Source organism: Myxocyprinus asiaticus, chromosome 20 (genome assembly GCF_019703515.2).
Source record: "Myxocyprinus asiaticus isolate MX2 ecotype Aquarium Trade chromosome 20, UBuf_Myxa_2, whole genome shotgun sequence".
In the NCBI taxonomy this organism is placed as follows: domain Eukaryota; kingdom Metazoa; phylum Chordata; class Actinopteri; order Cypriniformes; family Catostomidae; genus Myxocyprinus; species Myxocyprinus asiaticus.
The window spans coordinates 5,566,590-5,592,067 of record NC_059363.1 but is presented as its reverse complement, the minus strand read 5'-3'; the positions used below and the strand labels follow the sequence as shown (position 1 = coordinate 5,592,067).

The window sequence follows — 25,478 nt, the reverse complement described above, 5'->3', positions numbered from 1 at the left end:
CATGATACGTTTGGCCTGTGTGTTTTCTCACTCATCAAATTGACTTTACTTGAAAGAGTTGTTTAATGAAAAACCATGTTTTTTATTCACATTCTAAGCCGAGGATAACATACAGTTGTGCCAAAAAGTATTTGGACTCTCAAGTCACACTTATAATGATGATGAATATCATTGTATTCAATAACAAAATATCAAAGCAAGTGGAATTTCTTTAAAAAATATACACTACCGGTCAAAAGTTTTGAAACACTCATTCTTTCTTATAATTTTTCTTCACATTTTAGAATAATAGTAAAGTCATCAAAACTATGGAATAACATAAATGGAACTATGGGAATTATGTTGTGACTAAACAAAATCCAAAATAAATCAAAACTGTGTTATATTTTAGCATCTTCAAAGTAGTCACCCTTTGTCTAGAATTTGCAGACATGAACTCTTGACATTTTCTCAACCAACTTCTTGAGGTATCACCCTGGGATGATTTTTAAACAGTATTGAAGGAGTTCCCATCTATGTTGGGCACTTATTGGCTGCTTTTCTTTATTATTTGGTCCAAGTCATCAATTTCAAAAAAAAAAAATTTAAATTAAATTTTAGTTTTATAATGAAATAAATTAATATGGTGGCACAATTATATTTTTGTCTACAAATTTAATTTCAAACATTTAAGCATACGCCTTCAGATCAAAAGATTTTTAAGATCATGAGAAACATTTCAGTCAAGTGTTTCAAAACTTTTGACCGGTAGTGTGTGTGTGTGTATATATATATACACACACACTGGTGGCAAAAAGTTTGGAATAATGTACAGATTTTGCTCTTATGGAAAGAAATTGGTACTTTTATTCACCAAAGTGGCATTCAACTGATCACAATGTATAGTCAGGACATTAATAATGTGAAAAATTACTATTAGATTCAGAACTTCTTAAACTACTTCAAAGAGTTCTCATCAAAAAATCCTCCACATGCAGCAATGAGAGCTTTGCAGATCCTTGACATTCTAGCTGTCAGTTTATCCAGATACTCAGGTGACATTTCACCCCACACTTCCTGTAACACTTGCCATAGATGTGGCTGTCTTGTCGGGCACTTCTGACGCACCTTACAGTCTAGCTGATCCCACAAAAGCTCAATGGGGTTAATATCCATAACACTCTTTTCCAATTATCTGTTGTCCAATGTCTGTGTTTCTTTGCCTACTCTAACCTTTTCTTTTTGTTTTTCTGTTTCAAAAGTGGCTTTTTCTTTGCAATTCTTCCCATAAGGCCTGCACCCCTGAGTCTTCTCTTTACTGTTGTACATGAAACTGGTGTTGAGCGGGCAGAATTCAATGAAGCTGTCAGCTGAGGACATGTGAGGCGTCTATTTCTCAAACTAGAGACTCTGATGTACTTATCCTCTTGTTTAGTTGTACATCTGGCCTTCCGCATCTCTTTCTGTCCTTGTTAGAGCCAGTTGTCCTTTGTCTTTGAAGACTGTAGTGTACACCTTTGTATGAAATCTTCAGTTTTTTGGCAATTTCAAGCATTGTATAGCCTTCATTCCTCAAAACAATGATTGACTGACGAGTTTCTAGAGAAAGCTGTTTCTTTTTTGCCATTTTTGTCCTAATATTGACCTTAAGACATGCCAGTCTATTACATACTGTTGCAACTCAAAAACAAACACAAAGACAATGTTAAGCTTCATTTAATGAACCAAATAGCTTTCAACTGTGTTTGATATAATGGCAAGTGATTTTCTAGTACCAAATTATCAATTTAGCATGATTACTCAAGGATAAGGTGTTGGAGTGATGGCTGCTGTCTAGATTTGATCAAAAATGACTTTTTTCAAATAGTGATGGTGCTGTTTTTTACATCAGTAATGTCCTGACTACACTTATATATATATATATATATATATATATATATATATATATATATATAACTTCTCAAGCAAAATACTTCATATTTAAATGATAAAACATTACCTATTGGATAAAAGGAGTAAAATTAGAAAATAAAAAAGCTCAGAAAAATTAAGATACTTGTGCGAAAAGTTGGTTTGATGTGGTTTGTATACTCTGCAATGAAATTCTGATATTTTTTAAGTGTGGCTTAAATGTCCAAATACTTTTTGGAGCCACTGTATACAGCTTTTAAGACTAAGTTAATTATATTGTATATGTTTGCTTGTTTCTGTTGTGTATTAAATGATTCAACAGTGTTTAGTTAAAACAAGCAACCCTTGAAGCAACCCTCAAGTGAAACCTGAACTTGGAAATTTTGCTTCTAAGTCATATACTTGATTAATTAACATGTTTAAAGAAATGAGTTCAACAAAAGTTCATCTTAATCAACAGCATTTGTGGCGTAATTTTGATTACCACAAAAAATAATTTCGACTCATCCCTCATTTATAAAAAAAAAAAAAAAAAAGAAAGAAAAGAAAAGAAAAAAGCAAATATCGGAGTTATAGTATGGCATAATGGAAGTGAATGGGGCCAGTGTATAAACATCAAAATACTGTGTATACTGTTTCAAAAGTATAGCCACAAGACATAAACATTTTACGTGATAGCATGATTTTAGTGTGATAAAATCAGGGATTTACTGATGTTACAGCATTTACCAGATTACAGGTTTCACCAGTGTGACGTCATCCTCACAATAAAGTTGTAATATCGGATCTAACTTGACACAGATAAGGTTAGTAACCTATTTTATCACTCTAAAATCATGTTAAATCATGTAATGTTTACATCTTGTTGCTATACTTTGGAAATAGTTTTTATTTTAACCTTTATAGACTTCTATTGTAAGCACCTGATAGTATAACTGTGATTTTTTTTATATATATATATATATATATATATATATATATATATATATATATATATATATATATATATATATACACACACAAGGTACAAGTCAAAATTTTGTTTTTCAACATTTTGCCACAAATGCTGTAAATTGAGCTTCACTTGTACTGAACCTGAAACCTTCCTTTAAAATCCAGTAGGAGAAGATAAGGTATTGCCACTCCTTTTGAACAAATTATTTCTTGTAGCTTTTGGTTGTAATCTAAGGCACTTAAAAAAGTATTTAAAAAAATAACAGCCCATCCTTTTTTCTTCTTACAGGTCGTGCATTTTCAATGAGCATTGGTCTTGCAGTTGATATGGGACTGCGGCCAGGGGCTGCTTTTTCCCTTTGGAGAATTTGATCCGCAGGCAGGGAGCAGTCCTCTGCTGCTCGGCGCTATTTATGGCCAGCATGCTTTTGTGTCTTGTCATCGTTGTCCACAAATGGCAAAACTGAACATGCCTCCAAAGAGCTACAAAAGCTGCTCAAGTCGAACAGGCTGTGCAAAGCTAAAGAATGTTTTTCACTCTTGAATGAAGTGGCACAAATAAAGGACGGTCTGTTTCAGGGAAAAGACTCAGAACTAAGGGGTTGCTCTCAAATATCACGACCCATTTTAAAATACAACGTGTACATTGTTACAAATCTAATCCCATAAAATCCCTTTCATAAAGCTCTCAGGAAAAAATAGTACTGTGTTTTATCTGTGATGGTGATTATTAGATATGAACATGTGCATAATAGTGTCTTCTCCAGGAACTTTCTAGTAGTGGTTATGAAACTAGTTTTCCATGCATGCAGGCACACATTGTAGGGCTGGGTGGAGGGTGCCGACTTGGACATGACTGATCTATTCATATTGAGTAGTGGTCAACTGATATCAAAATAATGCAGATATTAATACATAATACACAGAAAAAAATATAAAACTAACCTAAAATTGTGCTTCATGTGGTAACATCTAAATTATTATTATTTTTTGTAGGTACAAATATTATTTATCATTACTGAATGAACCTAAATACATGAGGTCACACCAACAAAATACATTTTAAGGGTTTGATAAGGTAGAAATAATTTCATAATTGCAGATTAACATTTTGTTACACCATACAGTTGAATGATGGCAAACGAGATGTACACAAATTTGCGGAAATTAAACTCTTATTCTGCAGAAGATTTGAAAATTTAAGATGTCTATCTATTGAATGTTCGTATATTTTGGGACTGACACAATGGGAACTAGAACTTTTGTTTGTCCAGACTGATCTCACAGTGAAATCGGAAACAGTAGGTTGAGTTTTCTTCAGCTAAAATTGGTCTGCGCTTACCGAAATTTGAAACACTGCCCCCAGTGGCCAAAGCGGTATGTGTTGTTGGGCGTATGGGCATGTGTGAGCTCCATTTTCCAGGTGTAATGTCCACAGAGGGGCGCCAAAAGCGAGTTGTGTTGCGAGTTGTTTTCAGCTGTGGAGGCTGTAAAACAGAGAAGAGGAATGCATATTTTATAAATTGTACCCCCAACCCAAACCCCAATCCTAAACCTAAAGTAAAAATGTAATGTTAGAGGAAAAATGCAACCTCTGAATCGCATTCGTCACTGATGATGTGAAGGTGATTACTTTGTTTTTCAACACAGGATCCAAACCCAGGTACACTGCTGATGCAACGTACTTTTGGTCTTGCAACAGGGGAAGGTGAACACGCTGGAGCCGATGCAAAAAGAGATGCCATTTGTCGGTGAGTCGGCATAATGTGACCGATCCTAGGGAGCCATAACTCTCAGAAACAACATGTCGACTTCCAGTGTGATCATGTTGGTTTATCGACCAAGCAGGAATGGTTAAATAATCTCAAAATAAGCAAAAACCAACCGATTAATTAGCCTGCCCGAAAATATCAGTCTGTCACTATTATAGAGCATCTGAAAATAATTTTGTATGATTAATAAAATTTCCCACAAACATCTCTTTTCAGTGATCTCTTAAATAGTGGTGAACCAATATGAATTTTGTATTATTTTTTTTAATGGCCAATGCCAATTTCTAGAGACCAAGGTGGCCAAATGGATGATACAAAGCCAATACATGATGTAACATAATAATGGCAAGTGAAGCATACATAAAATTGCTGAACTCAGATTAACTCTACACAATATTTACACAAAAGTGGCTAAAACATAGAAAACAGAAAATGATTTTTATCTGTTGGGCTGTCAATAGATTTTCAAGCCGATACAAGGGCGAACCACTATAGTTTATCGGCCAAACAGGCATGATTACTGCTTAATGATGATAATCTCAAATTGGCTGAAACTTTACTGATTAATCGGTCAACGCTACGTAGTCTATCAACTCCTGTTGTTTAGGAGTTTGTAAAGTATATCACCAGACATCAGTGGCGTGTGGTGGACCTTTGAAATGAGGAGGCAGAATGCCATTTATTTTAATCCAATGTAAATTCCTACTTCAGTTCTAGTTGACATTTAAATCACATTCAGATTAAACACATACAAATCTGAAATCTGGTTTATCACAACATATGATATAAAAAGTAAGCCTACATCAAAATATATGATGTAAAAAAAATAAAAATAAAATAATATTCGCTAAAAATGCAACAACATATTAACAAAGTAACAAAATACTTAAAATGGCTGTTCCTATATGTAACACATATTTTTCTTAAATCATAGTTTATTATCCTAGGATTTGTATAGGCTATATACATATATGCCCAAACAAAATGAACTATAGTTTTAAATATAAAGTATGTTAATTGCCATATATCAGATTTCTGTACGGGAAGGCGTATGAAATACCTTTTAACTTATACTGTAAATAAGCATGAAATACTTATATTTTTGTAAGTTCATATTAACACTATTTATTAAATCAAGTCAAATCAAAGATTCATCACATGTATGCATTTTAATATAATTATTATTTTTACATTGCTTCAAAAAAACAATACCTACAAGAATACAGCAACAAGCATATTTCATGTACTGTATATTTCATGTTTATATCCCTGTTTGCCTATTATTTTTAGTCATCTTATTTTTGGATCATTTGTCATCTACTCCTTGGTAAACATCGCAGGTTTCATGAAGGCACGAGCTGCCACATTTAAGAGCAAGCGCTCAAGCGGCTCACTAGCACAACATTTCATGTTTCAAGTCATTTCAAGTTAATTTGGACGTGACCAAATGTGCGGTTGTCTGTGTCAGTTAGTAGTTTACTGTGCAAATAGTTTTTCCACTTCCATCAGTTCCTCCCATTCATAGCGAACTGCGGAGACCGCTGCGAGGATGAGAGGCAGGGATTATCGCATTGATTGATTGACAGCGTATTGAACGAATCAGCGCTAATCGTAGCCAATGTCTCTCCTCACATGACTTTTTCTCTAAATTTGGCAGAATTTGCTTTAGGGGCTAAATGTGACGGCAAAGAGCTGAAGGGAGGCTTTAGAGACGCTGCCTCCCTCTGGGTGTAAACAGAGTGATTGGAGAAATACAGTATGATTGCTATACACATTGTCTGAGCTCACATTTCGTAATATTTTATTTGTTTTATTTATGTATAGTCGGTTAATTTTCTCACCCAAATTTCTGAGGAGGCAGTGCCTCCTTTGCCTACTCGAAGAAAACGCTTCTGCCAGACATGCAGATTGGTGCACTAATAGGCTACAGACAAACAACAAAATCTTCTTTAGACAAAAGACTTGATGTATATGGCACAAACCTTCCAAGTTTAGGGTACAACAGGGTGAAAGGCACTCTTTCTCGTTGCAAAGTGTATCAAGATTAAAAAAATGTTTTTTTATCGAATATTGATGGAGCATAATGGAAGGCTTTTTTGATTTAAATTCATTTTTATAAAGAGGTAGCGAAGGGGCTTTTTACCCCACACAAGGCCACTGGAGGAGTTTTAGTGATGTAGACATAGAGGAAATAGTTATAGTGCAAAATGTGTCAACTTATGCATATACTTTTGAGACAGCAAGGTGATTTTTAAGTAACAAATGAATATAATGCTTATTCAAAATAACCACTTCAGAAAAGGGTGCACTATTTCCTGTTAATTTTTATCATTTGGCATTTCATAGCATCCCAAGTATTCTATAAACAAATGAAATGAATCTCCATTGTAACTGGGTGATCCCACTTAGAAAAACAAGTTGTTTGAAACAGGGGGGCTTCTTACCCTAAAAACTATCCTTTCATGTATTGGACAATTATTGAAAAATGTTTGATTTAATCACCTTGAATAAAACTGAAAATGACTGAAAAACTGAACAGTATTTTGTCCCAAAATAAATGTGACCTTAAAATCAGCCTTTACACATTGTATATGATGACCTCATGGATCAGGACAATTTTGCAGTTCGTAGTGACAAACAGGTGTTAAGGAATGTGCTGCTATTTAGTATTTTAGGAGAAAAAATCAAAAGTGCCTTTTTACCCTGGGGGCCTTTAGCCCAGTTGTACTCTGTTTACTTTAAAATTTTGATTCATTTTTGTACACACTTTGTCAGACCTTGTGTAAACCAATGCACAAAACAAATGTAAGCCCTGAAGTTCATTAAGTTCATGTAAGCCCCGATTCTGTGTGTCTGGACAAGGGTGCTGAAAATAAACAAATGACTTCTGCTCTGAGAGGGTGTGTACACTGTGCACAGTGTATTGATAGCTGGCTGCCTCAAAGCATGAGCGAATGAGCAACATTTTGCAATAACTGTCAACTTGCACTGACGTTCCTTCAAACAACAATCATTAACCTTTACATTTTTTGACTGCTGCACATATTAACTATGCCATGCATGCTTAAAGATAGTTCACCCAAAAATTATATTTCTCTCATAATTTACTCACCCTCATGCCATCCCAGATGTGTATGACATTCTTTCTTCTGCAGAACACAAACAAAGATTTTTTAAGAATATTTCAGCTCTGTAGGTCTTCACAATGCAAATGAATGGGCACCAAATTTTTGCAGCTCCAAAAAGCACTTAAAGGCAGCATTAAAGTAATCCATATGACTCCAGTGGTTTAATTCAAGTCTTCTAAAGCAGTCTAGTTGGATTTGGGTGAGATCAGACCAAAATATAACTGTACATCTTGCCATTGGCCATTGGTCATGATTTCAAGCTCAATTACATTTCCTAGCGCTTGACGCATGCACAGAGCACTAGATGGCACTAGGAAGTGCAATCGAGCTTGAAATCATGATCATCAAAGAGACTGCTGATGTCAAGATTTATAGTGAAAAAGGATTTATATTTTGTTCTGTTCTCAAGCAAAACTTATTGGCTCACTTCAGATGACATGGATTAAATCACTGGAGATTACTGTTACGTTGCCTTTATGTGCTTTTTGGAGCTTCAAATTTTTGGTCACTGGTCACTTGCATTGTATGGACCTGCAGAGCGGAGATAGTCCACAGAGGAAAGAAAGTCATACAGGTTTGGAACAACAGGGATAGTTCACCCAAAAATGAGGATTCTTTCATTGTTTACTCATGTTGTTCCAAACATGTATAACTTTCTTTCTCGTGTGGAACACAAAGTAAGTTTTAGCAGAATGTACATAAAATGAATTTGAAGGTGAACACAGCTACAGCTGTGCTCAAAGGTTTGCATACCCTGGCAGAAATTGTGAAATTTTGGCATTGATTTTAAAATATGACTGATCATGCAAAAAAACTGTCTTTTATTTAAGGATAGTGTTCATATGAAGCCATTTATTATCACATAGTTGTTTGGCTCCTTTTTAAATCATAATGATAACAGAAATCACCCAAATGGCCCTGATCAAAAGTTTACATACCCTTGAATGTTTGGCCTTGTTACAGACACACAAGGTGACACACACAGGTTTAAATGGTAATTAAAAGTTAATTTCCCACACCTGTGGCTTTTTAAATTGTGTATAAATAGTCAATGACTTTGTTAGCTCTCACGTGGATGCACTGAGCAGGCTAGATACTGAGTCATGTGGAGCAGAAAAGAACTGTCAAAAGACCTGCGTAACAAGGTAATGGAACTTTATAAAGATGGAAAAGGATATAAAAAGATATCCAAAGCCTTGAAAATGCCAGTCAGTACTGTTCAATCACTTATTAAGAAGTGGAAAATTCGAAAAACCCACAGGTAACCTCAGGAGAAATACAGGCTGCTCTGGAAAAACACGGTGTGGTTGTTTCAAGGAGCATAATACGACGATACTTGAACATAAATGATCTGCATGGTCGAGTTGCCAGAAAGAAGCCAATGCCACAAAAAAGCCCAGTTACAATATGCCGGTTACAAAAAAGCCTGGTTACAATCGTGTCAAGGCGACAACACCTTGACACGCCTCACGTGACGAGACCAAAATAGAGCTTTATGGTCACAACCATAAGCACTATGTTTGGAGAGGGGTCAACAAGGCCTATAGTGAAAAGAATACCATCCCCACTGTGAAGCATGGTGGAGGCTCACTGATGTTTTGGGGGTGTGTGAGCTCTAAAGGCACGGGGAATCTTGTGAAAATTGATGGCAAGATGAATGCAGCATGTTATCAGAAAATACTGGCAGACAATTTGCATTCTTCTGCACGAAAGCTGCGCATGGGACGCTTTTAGACTTTCCAGCACGACAATAACCCTAAGCACAAGGCCAAGTTGACCCTGCAGTGGTTACAGCAGAAAAAGGTGAAAGTTCTGGAGTGGCCATCACAGTCTCCTGACCTTAATATCATCGAGCCACTCTGGGGAGATCTCAAACGTGCGGTTCATGCAAGACGACCAAAGACTTTGAATGACCTGGAGATGTTTTGTTTTATGATTGTGCCATTCTGTTATAACCTACGGTTGAATATGAATCCCATAAGAAATAAAAGAAATGTGTTTTGCCTGCTCACTCATGTTTTCTTTAAAAATGGTACATATATTACCAATTCTCCAAGGGTATGCAAACTTTTGAGCACAACTGTATTTCTGATCCCCATACACTTTCATTGTTGGGAAAAGAGCAGCTTAGACATACAACTAAATATCTCACTTTGTGTTCCATGGAAGAGAGAATGTCAAACAGGTTTGGAATGACATGAGGGTGAATAAATGATGACAGAATCTTCATTTTTGGATGAACTATTCCTTATTTTCTCTCCTTTGTTTTTGAATTAGTTAACAAAACAAGAATACATTGTTTTGCAGTGAATTTGTTGTGTCTTGCAGTGAAACATGACCTGTTGACAGCATATGAATGTGCTTTTGCATGTCACATGGTCACAAGATTAAACTTTAGGACAAAGTTACTCAATATGTTATTACGGATACTTACTGCTCAATACTATGTTTTTTTAAACGTAAAAGAGAAAAGTATGCACTTAAAATTAGCATTTTTTTGCTCTTAACTTTACTACTTAAATATATAGCTATTTTTTATTCTCAGTGATATTATGCAGCACCAGCTCACAGTATGCAGCAGCAAAACAGGTTATTAACACATCAGAGCACTTATTCACATGGTCATAAGACATAGTCAAGTAAAAAACTTGGCATAAACAACAAATACTATCCCATGCAATTAATAACAAGATCATGAGACTATATTGCATCAAGGCTGAGTGTTTCAAATGAGGATCTCTGGTTGTTTAAACATAAATGTGGTTTTTAACCCTATAATGACAAGCAAACATCAGTGATATACACATGATGGGGAGGTTTCTGTAGGTCCAAAACTGAGACCTGACCATTGGTTGAACATTACCTGAAATCTATCAGTAACTGCAAACTATAACAGGAATCAGAGCATTGAATTACAGTCTGCTACAGGACAGATAACTAATCTGTTATGTGTGATTTTGTGTTGTAGTAGAGCCATAACAAATTGATCATTCAGTAGTCCTGGATTTGTTCAAACTAATCTAACTTGAAATTATTAGGCTATCACAAGTATGACATAGACAAATCACAGCTTCACACTCAAAAAGCAGGTGAAGATAAGCAGTTGTACTCTACAGAAATACACTGAGTTTGTCACCCTCTAGTTGTGAGTAATCATATCAAACCACATTCAAGTTTATACACTATTTGGCACTACATTTAGTGATAGAATATGCACAGCTTCGAGTGGAAATTGTTGTAGGTATAAACTCTGCGGCATACATTATGCGATTATGAGTGAGTGAATGTCCAAATGTGCAAATTTATGCATAAATCTGTGCATTACAAAAACAATCCAGTACAATACAATGTGTAAATAATATAATATAATATAACATAATATAATATAATATAATATAATATAATACAATATACGTCAATAGATGGCGACAAATGTTCATATTTTATGTAATGAGTGAAATATTTGTTCAAAAGCACTGATTCCTTTACAAATATAATATAATATAATATAATATAAATAATATAATATAATATATCATATTATATTATATTATATTATATTATATTATATTATATTATATTATATTATTTATATTATATTATATTATATTTGTAAAGGAATTAGTGCTTTTGAATAACTTTTTTTGAATACATAATATGATATAATATAATATAATATAATATGATATAAATAATATAATATGATATAATATAATATAATATGATATAAATAATATAATATAATATAATATAATATAAATAATATAATATAATATAATATAATATAATATAATGAGCATATTTTATGTAATGAGTGAAATATTCATTCAAAAGCACTAATTCCTTTACAAACATAATATAATATAATATAATATAATATGATATAAATAATATAATATAATATAATATAATACAATATGATATAATATAGTATAATATAATATAATATACGCCAGTAGGTGGCGACAAATGAGCATTTTTTATGTAATGAGTGAAATATTAATTCACTGATTCCTTTACGAATATAATATAATATAATACAATATAATATAATTATAATATACAGGTGCATCTCAATAAATTAGAATGTCGTGGAAAAGTTCATTTATTTCAGTAATTCAACTCAAATTGTGAAACTCGTGTATTAAATAAATTCAATGCACACAGACTGAAGTAGTTTAAGTCTTTGGTTCTTTTAATTGTGATGATTTTGGCTCACATTTAACAAAAACCCATCAATTCACTATCTCAAAAAATTAGAATATGGTGACATGCCAATCAGCTAATCAACTCAAAACACCTGCAAAGGTTTCCTGAGCCTTCAAAATGGTCTCTCAGTTTGGTTCACTAGGCTACACAATCATGGGGAAGACTGCTGATCTGACAGTTGTCCAGAAGACAATCATTGACACCCTTCACAAGGAGGGTAAGCCACAAACATTCATTGCCAAAGAAGCTGGCTGTTCACAGAGTGCTGTATCCAAGCATGTTAACAGAAAGTTGAGTGGAAGGAAAAAGTGTGGAAGAAAAAGATGCAAAACCAACCGAGAGAACCGCAGCCTTATGAGGATTGTCAAGCAAAATCGATTCAAGAATTTGGGTGAACTTGGGAATGGACTGAGTCTGGGGTCAAGGCATCAAGAGCCACCATACACAGACGTGTCAAGGAATTTGGCGACAGTTGTCGTATTCCTCTTGTTAAGCCACTCCTGAACCACAGACAACGTCAGAGGCGTCTTACCTGGGCTAAGGAGAAGAAGAACTGGACTGTTGCCCAGTGGTCCAAAGTCCTCTTTTCAGATGAGAGCAAGTTTTGTATTTCATTTGGAAACCAAGGTCCTAGAGTCTGGAGGAAGGGTGGAGAAGCTCATAGCCCAAGTTGCTTGAAGTCCAGTGTTAAGTTTCCACAGTCTGTGATGATTTGGGGTGCAATGTCATCTGCTGGTGTTGGTCCATTGTGTTTTTTGAAAACCAAAGTCACTGCACCCGTTTACCAAGAAATTTTGGAGCACTTCATGCTTCCTTCTGCTGACCAGCTTTTTAAAGATGCTGATTTCATTTTCCAGCAGGATTTGGCACCTGCCCACACTGCCAAAAGCACCAAAAGTTGGTTAAATGACCATGGTGTTGGTGTGCTTGACTGGCCAGCAAACTCACCAGACCTGAACCCCACAGAGAATCTATGGGGTATTGTCAAGAGGAAAATGAGAAACAAGAGACCAAAAAATGCAGATGAGCTGAAGGCCACTGTCAAAGATACCTGGGCTTCCATACCACCTCAGCAGTGCCACAAACTGATCACCTCCATGCCACGCCAAATTGAGGCAGTAATTAAAGCAAAAGGAGCCCCTACCAAGTATTGAGTACATATACAGTAAATGAACATACTTTCCAGAAGGCCAACAATTCACTAAAAATGTTTTTTTTTATTGGTCTTATGATGTATTCTAATTTTTTGAGATAGTGAATTGGTGGGTTTTTGTTAAATGTGAGCCAAAATCATCACAATTAAAAGAACCAAAGACTTAAACTACTTCAGTCTGTGTGCATTGAATTTATTTAATACACGAGTTTCACAATTTGAGTTGAATTACTGAAATAAATGAATTTTTCCACGACATTCTAATTTATTGAGATGCACCTGTAATATATAATTCACTGTTCATTTCGATTTCTATTACTGATTTGTTCAGCGACCATCTCTGCAGATTAGCCTACACGTTTACGCCAGTAGGTGGCGACAAATGAGCATCTTTATGTAATGAGGGAGTCATTGAATCACTGGCTGTGTCTCGTTTGGAAGGCTGCGTCCTCCGGAGGTCGCATTTGTCGGCCGCACACGTCATCGAGGCGGTCTCGTTTCAGAAAAGCGAGTAGGATACTTCGAATGCGACCTTCTTTCATGGGAAGTCGGAGGATACATGAGGTGTATCCATCGTGGGCACTCACAACCCACAATTCTTTGCTTCAACGGAAATGTCTAAAAAAAAAATGACGCCAATTTCCCGTAAATATGATGTTCAAACGCAAGTAGTGTTAATTCCCAAGTTGAAGTACCTCAGTAGATGGGTGCAGAGTATATAATATGTATAATTATATTAATATAGAATTAAAATAAAGTTTAGACTAAAAGTACACCTGTAAAATCTATTTTCTTTTCTCTTTACATCATTATAACTCTCCTAAAATGTACCTCATGCATTCCCTTCCAGAGGAACTTTGTTCCCTTCTCACTCAAAGCGCTCGCGCTTGTTAAAGAGTGGCGTGCTGTCATAGCAACCATGTTACGTTCCGTTTCCGTTTGTCCTAGGAAGGCAGTCTCGTTTAAACGAGGCTTGTTTAAAGGAGGACGCTCAGTATACTGCAGCCTTCAAAGGACGCGTCCTACCTAGCATGCAACCTTCGAAATGAGACACAGACACTGACTTCACTGATTCGCTGCAAAGCACAGGTTCATTCACGACCATCGTTCACAACTGCAACAATGAAAGTGACCAATAGTAATAATATACAGTGTATATATATATATATATATAAAAAATAAGAAGACAAGAAAATATGCTGAGTATAGAAATAAAGATAGCAAAAACGCTGTTATAAAAAAATTTTATTCCAAAATTGTTCTTTTTGCTGGTGGTCTTGATGTTGAACAACACTTGAAGGCTCCACCTCCGCAGCTCCACTGCTTCACGTCACACGACTGACTCCGCCACATTCATACTCCACCCGCAGCAGCTATGATGGTGGGTACTTTTTCCTCAATAACTCTCCCCACCTCCATCATTTCCACCCTCAATCCCCCGATGCATCGAGTAATAACGTGCTTGTGTCGTCTTTATATTCCGCTTGTGCATTCTGAGCTTTCTGTTTGTTCTCTCCACAGCAAGAAGGGCTGGACGACGGCCCCGATTTCCTCTCCGAAGAGGACAGGGGAGTAAGTTTTCTTCTTCTCTCATATCTGTTCTCTCTCTTTCCCCTCCTGGTGTGTGTTGTGCATGTTTGTATTCGTGTAAATGACGTGTGTGTTGCTGCTCGTGTTACTGTGGCCCGGTGCTTGGAACCTATTTGAGTCGGTCCGTTCACTTCCTCCTGGCTACTGGGAACACAAACCCAATACACACACATATAAAACCAATGATTCGCCTCGATGTCAACGCCAGAAACTAGGGCAAGAACCCACAAACCACATTATGCCATTAACCATAAACTACTATAGTTGGTTAAATGAGGCTTTTAAAGTTGAGAATATAATTTGTTACCGGTTTGCAGGCTTAAACATTTGGTTCTGTGTCAGGTTTGTGGTGATTGTGGCAGTGTTGTAAAGCCTTTGGTCAATTTACTTGTGTGACTTATTCTTAGCCGAATAAACTGTATCTAATTGAAACAATGTTACTTTGTAATGTAACGTCAAGTGATACAATGTTACGCTCTAATACATCAACTGATACAATATTGCATTCTAATGGAACACTGTTAATTGTAACTGCTTGGCGAATTGAATATTTGTTTATTTTTTTAATAGATATTCCTTAGAAATTGTACTGTAGTGTACTAAATCCACAATGGTATAAATGTGTTTTTTACTCAAATGATTTTACAGCGTCTCTTGTTCATGGCTCTTCCAGCGGTTCCTCCATAACTACTCAAGTTATTGTTACTACAGTAATAATGTGGTTGCATAGGTTTATGAATGAATGAATGAGTTACATTTATATAGCGCTTTTCTGACACTACCCTCAAAACACTTTACATAATGAACAGGGGACTCTCCTCAACCACCACCAGTGTGCAGCATCCACCTGGATGATGCAACGCCAGCCATAGTGCACCAGTACACTCACCACACACCAGCTATTGGTGAAGAGGAGAGAGTAGAGTTATAGAGCCAATTAATGGATGGGGATTATTAGGAAGCCATGATAGATAAGGGCCAATGGGGGTGAATTTGGCCAGGTCACCAGGGTTACTTCCCTACTCTTTTCGAGAAGTGTCTTGGGATTTAAATGACCATAGAGAGTCAGGACGTCAGTTTAACGTCTCATCCGAAGGATGGTGCCTTTTTACAGTATAGTGTCCCCGTCACTATACTGGGGCATTAGGACCCACACATAGCACAGGGGTGAGCACCCCTTGCTGGCCTCCCTAATACCTCTTCCAGCAGCAAACTTAGTTTTCCCCAGGAGGTCTTCCATCCAGATACCTACCAGGCTTAACCCTGCTTAGCTTCAGTGGGGAACCAGTCTTGAGCTACAGGGTGATATGTATCCAACATTGTCATAAAAAACAATTTGTAATCTATAATTGTTGTAAACAGTAGTATTTTGGCACTAACTGGTTACCATGGTCATTTTTTTAATGGTATGTAGTAACATTTTTGTAGCACGTTCCCCATGGGAGTAATATTAGAATTTTGCACAGTTTCGGTAAAATTGATCACATATGTTTTACCAGATGTAAAGTGATTACAATTTTGCAATAATTCACAATGTTTGTGTATTATTGTTTTAATAGCCAAGATCAGTGAATGTGGATCTTCAAACCGACGCTACACTACAGGTGGACATTTCAGACGCTTTGAGCGAGAGAGACAAAGTCAAGTTCACCGTCCACACAAAGGTACACAACATTCATTTAACGAGTTCACTTGTTCATAAAGTCTTGGAGCGCATTAGGGTAAATGGATTTGTCAGGCTGTCCACAATGTAGGGGCTCGGGCACAGGACTGAACTGGGCAATGCCCCCCTAGCCATGATAGGTGTTATAAAATATAAACGTGGGGATGTTGGAAGAATCATCGCTGGTGCAAGGGAAGCAGCCGCTTATATATCTTTGGGGTATTATTGGCAGGCCTACATAAACAAGCTCCTCCCGAACTTACGTTTGTAACTTCATTAACACTACCAGAAATGTCTGTTTGTAATTTGAGCCCCTACTCTATATTCTAGATCGCTTGGAAAGTCATCTACAAAAGATATATTAAATAATGACTCATTTTTTTTCCAGAGCACTCTACCTAACTTCAAGCAGAATGAATTCTCAGTGGTCAGACAACATGAAGAGTTTATCTGGCTCCACGACTCGTTTGTGGAAAATGAAGAATATGCAGGTTATATTGTAAGTAACGTTAATTGTCTAATTTCTTTTGTACTAGACCTTTAATAAAACATTGATATGTTGAGTTTATGGCTGGTCTGTTAGCCTCAGTTGCTGGCTAGTTTGCAGTTAGTCTTTTAATATCATTTTTAAATTTGCTCTTCATTTAAGGTTTGTTGAAACAGTCTGGATCACACTCTCTTTGAACACTGCTTGATTGTATGTATTTGTGACTAAACATTCCAGTCACTCTTGCCAAGTCTGAAATTATTGCTTAAGTGTCCTTTTACTGTAGCCCTGAATTGCATAGCAAGGCTTGTTGTTGCATGAATATTGTAATTATCTTGTAGTTCTGGACAGGTGCAAGTAAAAGGGAAATGATCTGTGCAGTTTCCTCATTTTCTTTGTAGCATAACCTGTAGCTATGTTGGCTAAAAACTGTGAAACTGTGAAACTGTTCGTACACTAGAAAAAGTAAGCAAAGATATATGGATGATATATGGCGGTATTCTTTTTCTCAAATTATGTTGTTTTTGTAAACAAATCCAGTCATAAGAAAAACAGGCCCAGAGAATAAATCCACTGTCCTGTTCTGTATTTTCATTGGTTTATTCTTTGCATTACTGGAACTTTCAAATAGGTCTTTTGCTATTTGATTTAATATAGTTTCATCTGGGTTACACTTAATACTCTCCAAAGAAAGAGGCCTGGTGCTGGCTGGCATTTACAATATCATCAAAGCTGGACTGAATTATTTATAGCACTTTGCATTAGGCACATTGCGTTTTGCATTCAGTGAATGTTATTACAAACTGGAGAGTTTTATAACCAACTCTCTCTAAAGGCAAATGGAAATGGTTTTGGGAATTAAGATGTCACTAAGACCTTTATAGCTAAAGAAATACTTTCTCTGTAGATTCCACCCGCTCCTCCAAGACCAGATTTTGATGCATCACGGGAGAAACTTCAGAAGTTGGGTGAAGGTGAAGGATCTATGACTAAAGAGGAATTCACTAAGATGAAACAGGAACTGGAGGCGTGAGTTGATCAATTTCATGTAGTGGCCTGGTAGTTGGCATAAACTTTGCTGCATTAATAGTTACATGACTTCATGAATAATTGTATGAAAATGTGTTTCAGTGAATATCTGGCCATCTTCAAAAAGACTGTGGCAATGCATGAGGTCTTTCTTTGCCGTGTCGCTGCCCATCCCGTCCTACGCAAAGACTTGAACTTTCATGTCTTCTTAGAGTACAACCAAGACGTAAGTGTGCCATTTGTGAACTCTGTCATCTGTTTCTGAGTTTTGTTAAAAGACTTGACAATAATGCTTAAATTTCATTGCTGCTTTCCTTTGCTCTAGAAATTAGATGTATAAATGTAGAAGACGTATAATATTATGTTGTCAAATCAGAATGATATTTGGGTGAATCCAACAAAACCTGTCAAGAACATGTCTGGGTGATATTTTATCCCAAAATCAAAAGAAAGTAACATTCAAATTTATTTAGCTTTTATTTTTAGGACCATTAAGACATTCAATATTTTCATTACAATGTACCCCTTTCCCTTTTTTTTTTTTTAAATTACTGCAATGTGAAAAAATTATAGATGGGCACTTCAAGTCATTTTGTAGTCGAGCGCTTCAATTGCTTGAAATGTAGAATTTAAGTTCAACCTTTAAACATGTTTTTCTTATGAAAAAATAGGCACTAGGCATGAACAACCTTTCAAAAAAGACAAAAAAACATTTGCACTCACACACTGGAAAATATATTTCAAGTCTTCTGAAGCAATACGATTACTTTAAATAATGCAATTTCCTTTTTGGGTGAACTATTTAATGTATCCACAGTGCATACAATGCATTGAGTTTTAGGTGAGAGAAGCAGTTTCATTGTTGCCCGTGGCAGGCAAAGCACAAAGGAAAATCTAAATCAAATTGTGATATTCGAGTAGTGTTATTACTAGTCGAATTTTTAAAGCTGAACAAGCACTCAAATAGTCAATTACTCATGCGCATCCCTAGAAAAAATAACAATGTAAATGTATTTAAATTGTTGTGTTTATAAATCATGTTAGTATTTGTTGTACTGCCTTTAATTTATGATGATTTAAATTAAAATATCAGTTTGTGAAAGCACTATTTACTTTAATATATTGTACTTTTTACTGTAATATATTGTACTTAAAACAATTTTGCATTACAGTAATAAGAATTACTTTTGAGAATAATGGGAATTATTAAAGGAATTGTTCACACAAAAATGAAAAGTCTCTCATCATTTACTCTCCCTCATGCCATCCCAGATGTGTATGACTTACTTTCTTCTGCTGAACACAAATGAAGATTTTTAGAAGAATATCTCAGCTCTGTAGATCCATACAATGCAAGTCAACAGGGTCCAAAACTTTGAAGCTCAAAAAAGCACACAAAGGCAGAATAAAAAAATCCATACAACTCCAGTGGTTAAATCCATGTATTCAAAGGCGATATGATAAGTGTGGGTGAGAAGCAGATGAATAATTAAATCCTAATTTATATATATATATATATATATATATATATATATATATCACACACACACACACACACACACACACAGTTGAAGTCAGACTTTTACATACACTTAGATTGAAGTCATTAAAACAAATTTTTTAACCACTCCACAGATTTAATATGAACAAACTATAGTTTCGGCAAGTCGTTTTGGACATCTGCTTTGTGCATGACAAGTTATTTTTCCAACAATTGTTTACAGACAGATTGTTTTTGTCTTTTAATTGACTATATTACAATTCCAGTGGGTCAGAAGTTTATATACACTAAGTTAACTGTGCCTTTAAGCAGCTTGGAAAATTCCAGAAAATGATGTCAAGCCTTTAGACAATTAGCCAATTATCTTCTGATAGGAGGTGTACTGAATTGGAGGTGTACCTGTGGATGTATTTTAAGGTCTACCTTCAAACTCCATGCCTCTTTGCTTGACATCATGGGAAAATCAAAAGAAATCAGCCAAGATCTCAGAAAAAAAAATTGTGGACCTCCACAAGTCTGGTTCATCCTTGGGAGCAATTTCCAAATGCCTGAAGGTACCACGTTCATCTGTACAACCAATAGTATGCAAGGATAAACACCATGGAACCACACAGCCATCATACCGCTCAGGAAGGAGACGCATTCTGTCTCCTGGAGATGCACATTGTTTGGTGAGAAAAGTGCAAATCAATCCCAGAACAACAGCAAAGGACCTTGTGAAGATGCTGGAGGAAACAGGTAGACAAGTATCTATATCCACAGTAAAACAAGTCCTATATCGACATAACCTGAAAGGCTGCTCAGCAAGGAAGAATCCACTGCTCCAAAACCACCATAAAAAAGCCAGACTACAGTTTGCAAGTGCACATGGGGACATAGATCTTACTTTTTGGAGAAATTTTCTCTGGTCTGATGAAACAAAAATGGAACTTTTTGGCCATAATAACCATTGTTATATTTGGAGGAAAGAGGGTGAGACTTGCAAGCCGAAGAACACCATCCCAACCATGAATCATGGGGGTGGCAGCATCATGTTGTGGGGGTGCTTTTCTGCAGGAGGGACTGGTGCACTTCACAAAATAGATGTCATCATGAGGAAGGAAAATTATGTGGATATATTGAAGCAACATCTCAAGACATCAGCCATGAAGTAAATGCTTAGTTGCAAATGGGTCTTCCAAATGGACAATGACCCCAAGCATACCTCCAAAGTTGTGGCAAAATGGCTTACGGACAACAAAGTCAAGGTATTGGAGGGGCCATCATAAAGCCCTGACCTCAGTCTGAGGCCTACTAACCTGACTCAGTTACACCAGTTCTGTCTGGAGGAATGGGCCAAAATTCCAGCAACTTATTGTGAGAAGCTTGTGGAAGGCTACCCAAAACATTTGACACAAGTTAATCAATTTAAAGACAATGCTACCAAATACTAACAAAGTGTATGTAAACTTCTGACCCACTGGGAATGTGATGAAAGATATAAAAGATGAAATAAATAATTATCTCTACTATTATTTTGACATTTCACATTCTTAAAATAAAGTAGTGATCCTAACTGACCTAAGACAGGGAATGTTTTCTACGATTAAATGTCAGGACTTGTGAAAATCTGAGTTTAAATGTATTTGGCTAAGGTGTATGTAAACTTCTGACTTCAACTAATATATATATATTATAAAAATATATTTTTTTCCCTTTTGATTTTGGGATGTTATGTGACTTGGACATGTTTTTGTGAAAAATTGAAATAATACACAAACAAAGTAAGTAAAAAAGAAAAGTAAAACGACAACAAAAAACCCAACTCTTTTGTCTCTTGTAATTACAGCTGAGTGTACGAGGGAAAAACAAGAAAGAAAAGCTGGAGGACTTTTTCAAGAATGTGGTGAAGTCTGCAGATGGGGTTCTAGTGGCTGGAGTGAAGGTCAGTTGAGTCTGCATCCTTCTGACAATGTCATGTGACTGTTTTATGTGACTCTGCTTTAGCAGTTAGTGAGTGGAGTGAGAGAGAGAGATAAATTATTGACTTTGGCTTGAAGTTCTTTGTGTTCATCTGGAGGTTAAATTATGATTCATGACTCTCTGTCGAATACTTCACTTTTAATGCCAATGGAATGCACAATGAATGACTTAAACTTTCTATGTGACATTGTTAGAAATTCAAAAAGTTAGGTTGCCAGTAAAGACTGAAAGTTATTATTTTTTTCTTGACATTTTCATTACTTATCTTGCTAATTTTCTGAATATGTTTTGCTTTTGTCTTCAAAAACACAGGACGTTGATGATTTCTTTGAACACGAGAAAACATTCCTTTTAGAGTACCACAACCGTGTCAAAGACGCCTCAGCTAAATCTGATAGAATGATCAGATCTCACAAAAGTAAGTTTTTCTTACCCAGCTCTTAACTTTTACGGGTAAAGTCTTGAGTTCACACACACTTCTAGAAGCCGGCACCTCACATGGCCATGTAACATCGAAGTTCTCCAGTCACAGGAAGTGTGTGCCAGAGAGCTAAATGACACAACCAAACATCTGCCAATAGTATTTTACATCTACCCTCAAAGTATTCTGTTTTCACATTGTACTGTGCTTTCATTTCATCTAACTTGACAAGCTTTATTAAACTTAAACAATAACATCAGTGCAGAAGACTATAAATGGAATGCATGTCATGTTTCAGTGCATGTTTCTCTGTTTTGCTCATTCTTTGGGCCTGTTTACATCTTAAATTGCCTGCAAATATGGACACTGGAAAGGTCTGTTTTCTCTGTTATGAAGGTAATCGGGATAACAGGAAATTGGGGGCGGTACTTTATGCTGCTTACTAGGAAAAATGTGTCACTTGTCAGGAAGCCATGGATATGTCAGGTGACTGAATAGGCCTTTTGAACAGTCAATAATATAATCACAGTAATTCAGTACCTTGAAGTACCATGCAAATGCCATGGTAAATAAGTATGGTCATTCAGTTCCATGATATATATCAAAGTACCATAGTTTTACTAACTGATACCATCACTTAACATGGTACCTCCATATTACTCTTTTGCAAAAGTAAGTTTAACTGGATGGAGTTGAGTTTTCAGAGATTTTATCAACATCTATTAATATTAATCACAGAGTAATTAAGAAATGTCTTTTGTTATTCCTGTCATTTCTATGCATCAGATGTCTCTCCTTGTCTTTTGTTGAGCCAAACGTTTTGTCTTTTCCTTGCGTGTTATGAGTCTTATTGCCACAACAATGAAACTTGATATGGAGAAGCAGAGTGCTGAAAAACAGCATTAGGTGCTGTATCACGGAGTCAACAAATGTGTGAAGTGAAAGAGTGGACTCTAGAGTTTGGTTCTGAATCAGGGACTTGTTCAGGGTGGGAATGTTTCCACCGGACCTTGTTAATTCGAGTGACATCCCTGAAACTGTGAGGGTCACCTATAGAGATCTAACGGGACATCCATTTCAGGTGCGTCAGATGACATCAACAGAATCGCCTCCACACTGTACACTTTAGGAACCCAAGACTCTACAGATTTGTGCAAGTATGAAACTGATTTTCCCATGTAGCTCCAAATGGTGCTAAATGGTTTTAGGTCAGTTATATTAGTCAAGTTTGTTTTTTGACTCTTTCTTGTTTCATTCACTGCTAAACAGATTTTTCCTGAAAGTATCAGAGCTTTTTGAGAAAACACGGGTAAGTTTAGTTATATAACACAATTTTTAACATCCATCCATCCATCACACTATCTATCTGTCTGTCTGTCTGTCCATCCATCCATCACCCTTTTCCGTCCGTCTGTCTGTTGTTCTATCTATCCATCTATCATTCCATCCATCCATACTTCCTTTAGTCTTTTTATCTATCTATCTGTCTGTCCATCCGTCCGTCACTTTTCTGTCTGTCTGTCGTTCTGTCATCCATCCATTCATCCATCACTTGTCTCTCTGTCGTTCTATCATCCATCCATCCGAATATTGCCTGACTCATCCATCCATTCATCCTTCCATCCATCCATCCAAATATTGCCTGACTCATCATTATGTATTTGTATATTGCCTGACTCTCTGAAGGAAATCTGTTTTGAGAGTGGTCACTCACATTTTCCTCTCAGTCCTTCACATGCTGTGTGTGTTTCCTGTGCAGAAAATTGAAGCACGTGTGGCTGCTGACGAGGACTTGAAACTTGCCGATTTGTTGAAGTATTATCTCAGAGAGTCGCAAGCTGCAAAGGTATTCTGATATAGACCTCTGCTCAGCATGTTGCATTGACAGCTAGTTATTAGAGGTAGTTCCTCTATTGTTGTGTGCCCTTAGCCACATTTGATTGGAAATGGTCATTCTCACTTGACAATATACTGCACATCTAGGACAGTGATCTCTTAGCCCTTAACTCTTGGTTTTGCACTCCTCTATTGATCTTTTGTAGCCCAGGATCAATCCACACACCCATCAATAATTATTGCTGTTTTCAAGTCATTGTAATGCTTGCGGAAATGGTGCAAATGTGCTTGTTGATTGCTTGGGTTTTCTGGTCTAATTCTGTGAACGGCATTCTCTCTCTTACAGGATCTCCTGTATAGACGAGGAAGGGCATTAGTGGATTATGAGAACGCCAATAAAGCGCTGGACAAAGCTCGGGCTAAAAACAAAGATGTTCTCCAGGCAGAAACCACACAGCAAGTGTGCTGTCAGAAGTTTGAGAAGATCTCTGAATCCGCAAAACAAGGTAATTCACTTATTTTATTGAAAGAATGATTTTACAAATCTACAGAAAAGCATCACTTTTATTTTTGCTCAGAATAAGGACATAAGGACATAGGGCATTTATGGACATAAATGAGATCTCAAATTGTGAAGCTTGTTTGTTTTAACACAGAACTGATAGATTTCAAGACGAGACGAGTAGCAGCATTCAGAAAGAATTTGGTGGAACTGGCTGAGCTGGAACTCAAACATGCCAAGGTAAGTTTCCATTCCATACTGTCAAAGAGTACCTGTCAATGAAAATAATGTTTCAATGTAAAATCTTAAAAAGACTTTGGTCAATGATTTTGGAGCAAAATAGGACCAGGGTATTTTTTTAGAATCCCGTATTCACAGTGCTTTTTCATCCTCCAGGGGAATCTACAGTTGCTGCAGAGCTGTCTTGGAGTTCTGAAAGGAGACACATAGGTCATTGAACCAGGTTCTCCATATAGGTCTTTTCCTTGTTTTGGTCTCGTCTTCATTCAGAGGATGGAGGAGAGAACACACCTGGGGTCAGTTTGTCTAAAGAGACATCTGTACTCACCACTACCAGAGACACCATACTCCCTCCACAACACCCCCCTTAAAGTGAGGCAGTCCACTGTGGAAGATCATTCGATCCACACAGCACAAGATATACGACTTCATTTAATCACCGTTTTTTTTAACTATTAATCTTTTTTTTTTCATGGGATTCGCTACATCATTACACTTTACACTACATCGTTTCCATCATTTTTGTCCAAATCGTTTCATTTCGTCTTTTGTTTTTCCCTGTTGTAATCTTTGATTGTAGTTTTGGTGATCTTTGTGGATGCTGCTCCGATATGTTGTTCAAGTTGAGCTGATTGTTATTACAATTAAAGTGTATGGTCACTCAAAGCCTTGTACATGTTGTGTTAGTTTTCAACTTATAGCTATCGATCATCGTAATCAAACAAGTTATCTGCTAGAAGCTGTATTCATTCCTAACAAATAATGCTTACGCATGTTTGCCTTAAAATATAGATTAATATTACATTGTTAAAAAATCATACATGGATGCATTTCTCTACTTTTTTTCAAAAGTGCACTGTATATGAATGTTTTTATTTTTTCCACAATATGTGACCAAAGCTTCCATTTATTAAAATGGAGTAATGCAGATATTAACGCTGGTAATGAAGATGATGTAATGACCATGAAAAAAACAAAAAATAAATGATGCAGTTTACTTTGAGTTTTTTTTTTTTTTTTTTTTTTTTTTGTGAGATGAATGGAGAAAAGCTGATTGTCTCAATCAATGTTTATGGTGCTAAAATGAAGATATCTACTGATTGGTCAGGGAGTATTTAATGCATGGGTCTTTTTAAAAACA

At 36.2% G+C, this 25,478-nt stretch overlaps 1 protein-coding gene across 1 annotated transcript; it reads left to right on the top strand.

The window, feature by feature from the left end:
• The first annotated feature begins 14,407 nt into the window (after window positions 1-14,407).
• On the top strand, window positions 14,408-25,334 carry snx6 (sorting nexin 6). Its single transcript, XM_051647170.1, has 14 exons — window positions 14,408-14,487; window positions 14,628-14,678; window positions 16,256-16,360; window positions 16,748-16,858; window positions 17,754-17,875; window positions 17,978-18,101; window positions 21,205-21,300; window positions 21,651-21,756; window positions 22,841-22,916; window positions 23,029-23,068; window positions 23,519-23,605; window positions 23,942-24,101; window positions 24,252-24,337; window positions 24,494-25,334. The coding sequence occupies exons 1-14, from the start codon at window positions 14,482-14,484 to the stop codon at window positions 24,545-24,547; spliced, it is 1,224 nt and encodes a 407-aa protein (XP_051503130.1). The 5' UTR covers window positions 14,408-14,481; the 3' UTR covers window positions 24,548-25,334.
• The last annotated feature ends 144 nt before the right edge of the window (window positions 25,335-25,478 follow it).

Coding starts and splice junctions, on each gene's coding strand:
- snx6 (XM_051647170.1), top strand. Junction 21,301..21,650: donor TTCTAGTGGCTGGAGTGAAG/GTCAGTTGAGTC, acceptor TCAAAAACACAG/GACGTTGATGATTTCTTTGA. Junction 23,606..23,941: donor GAGAGTCGCAAGCTGCAAAG/GTATTCTGATAT, acceptor TCTCTCTTACAG/GATCTCCTGTATAGACGAGG.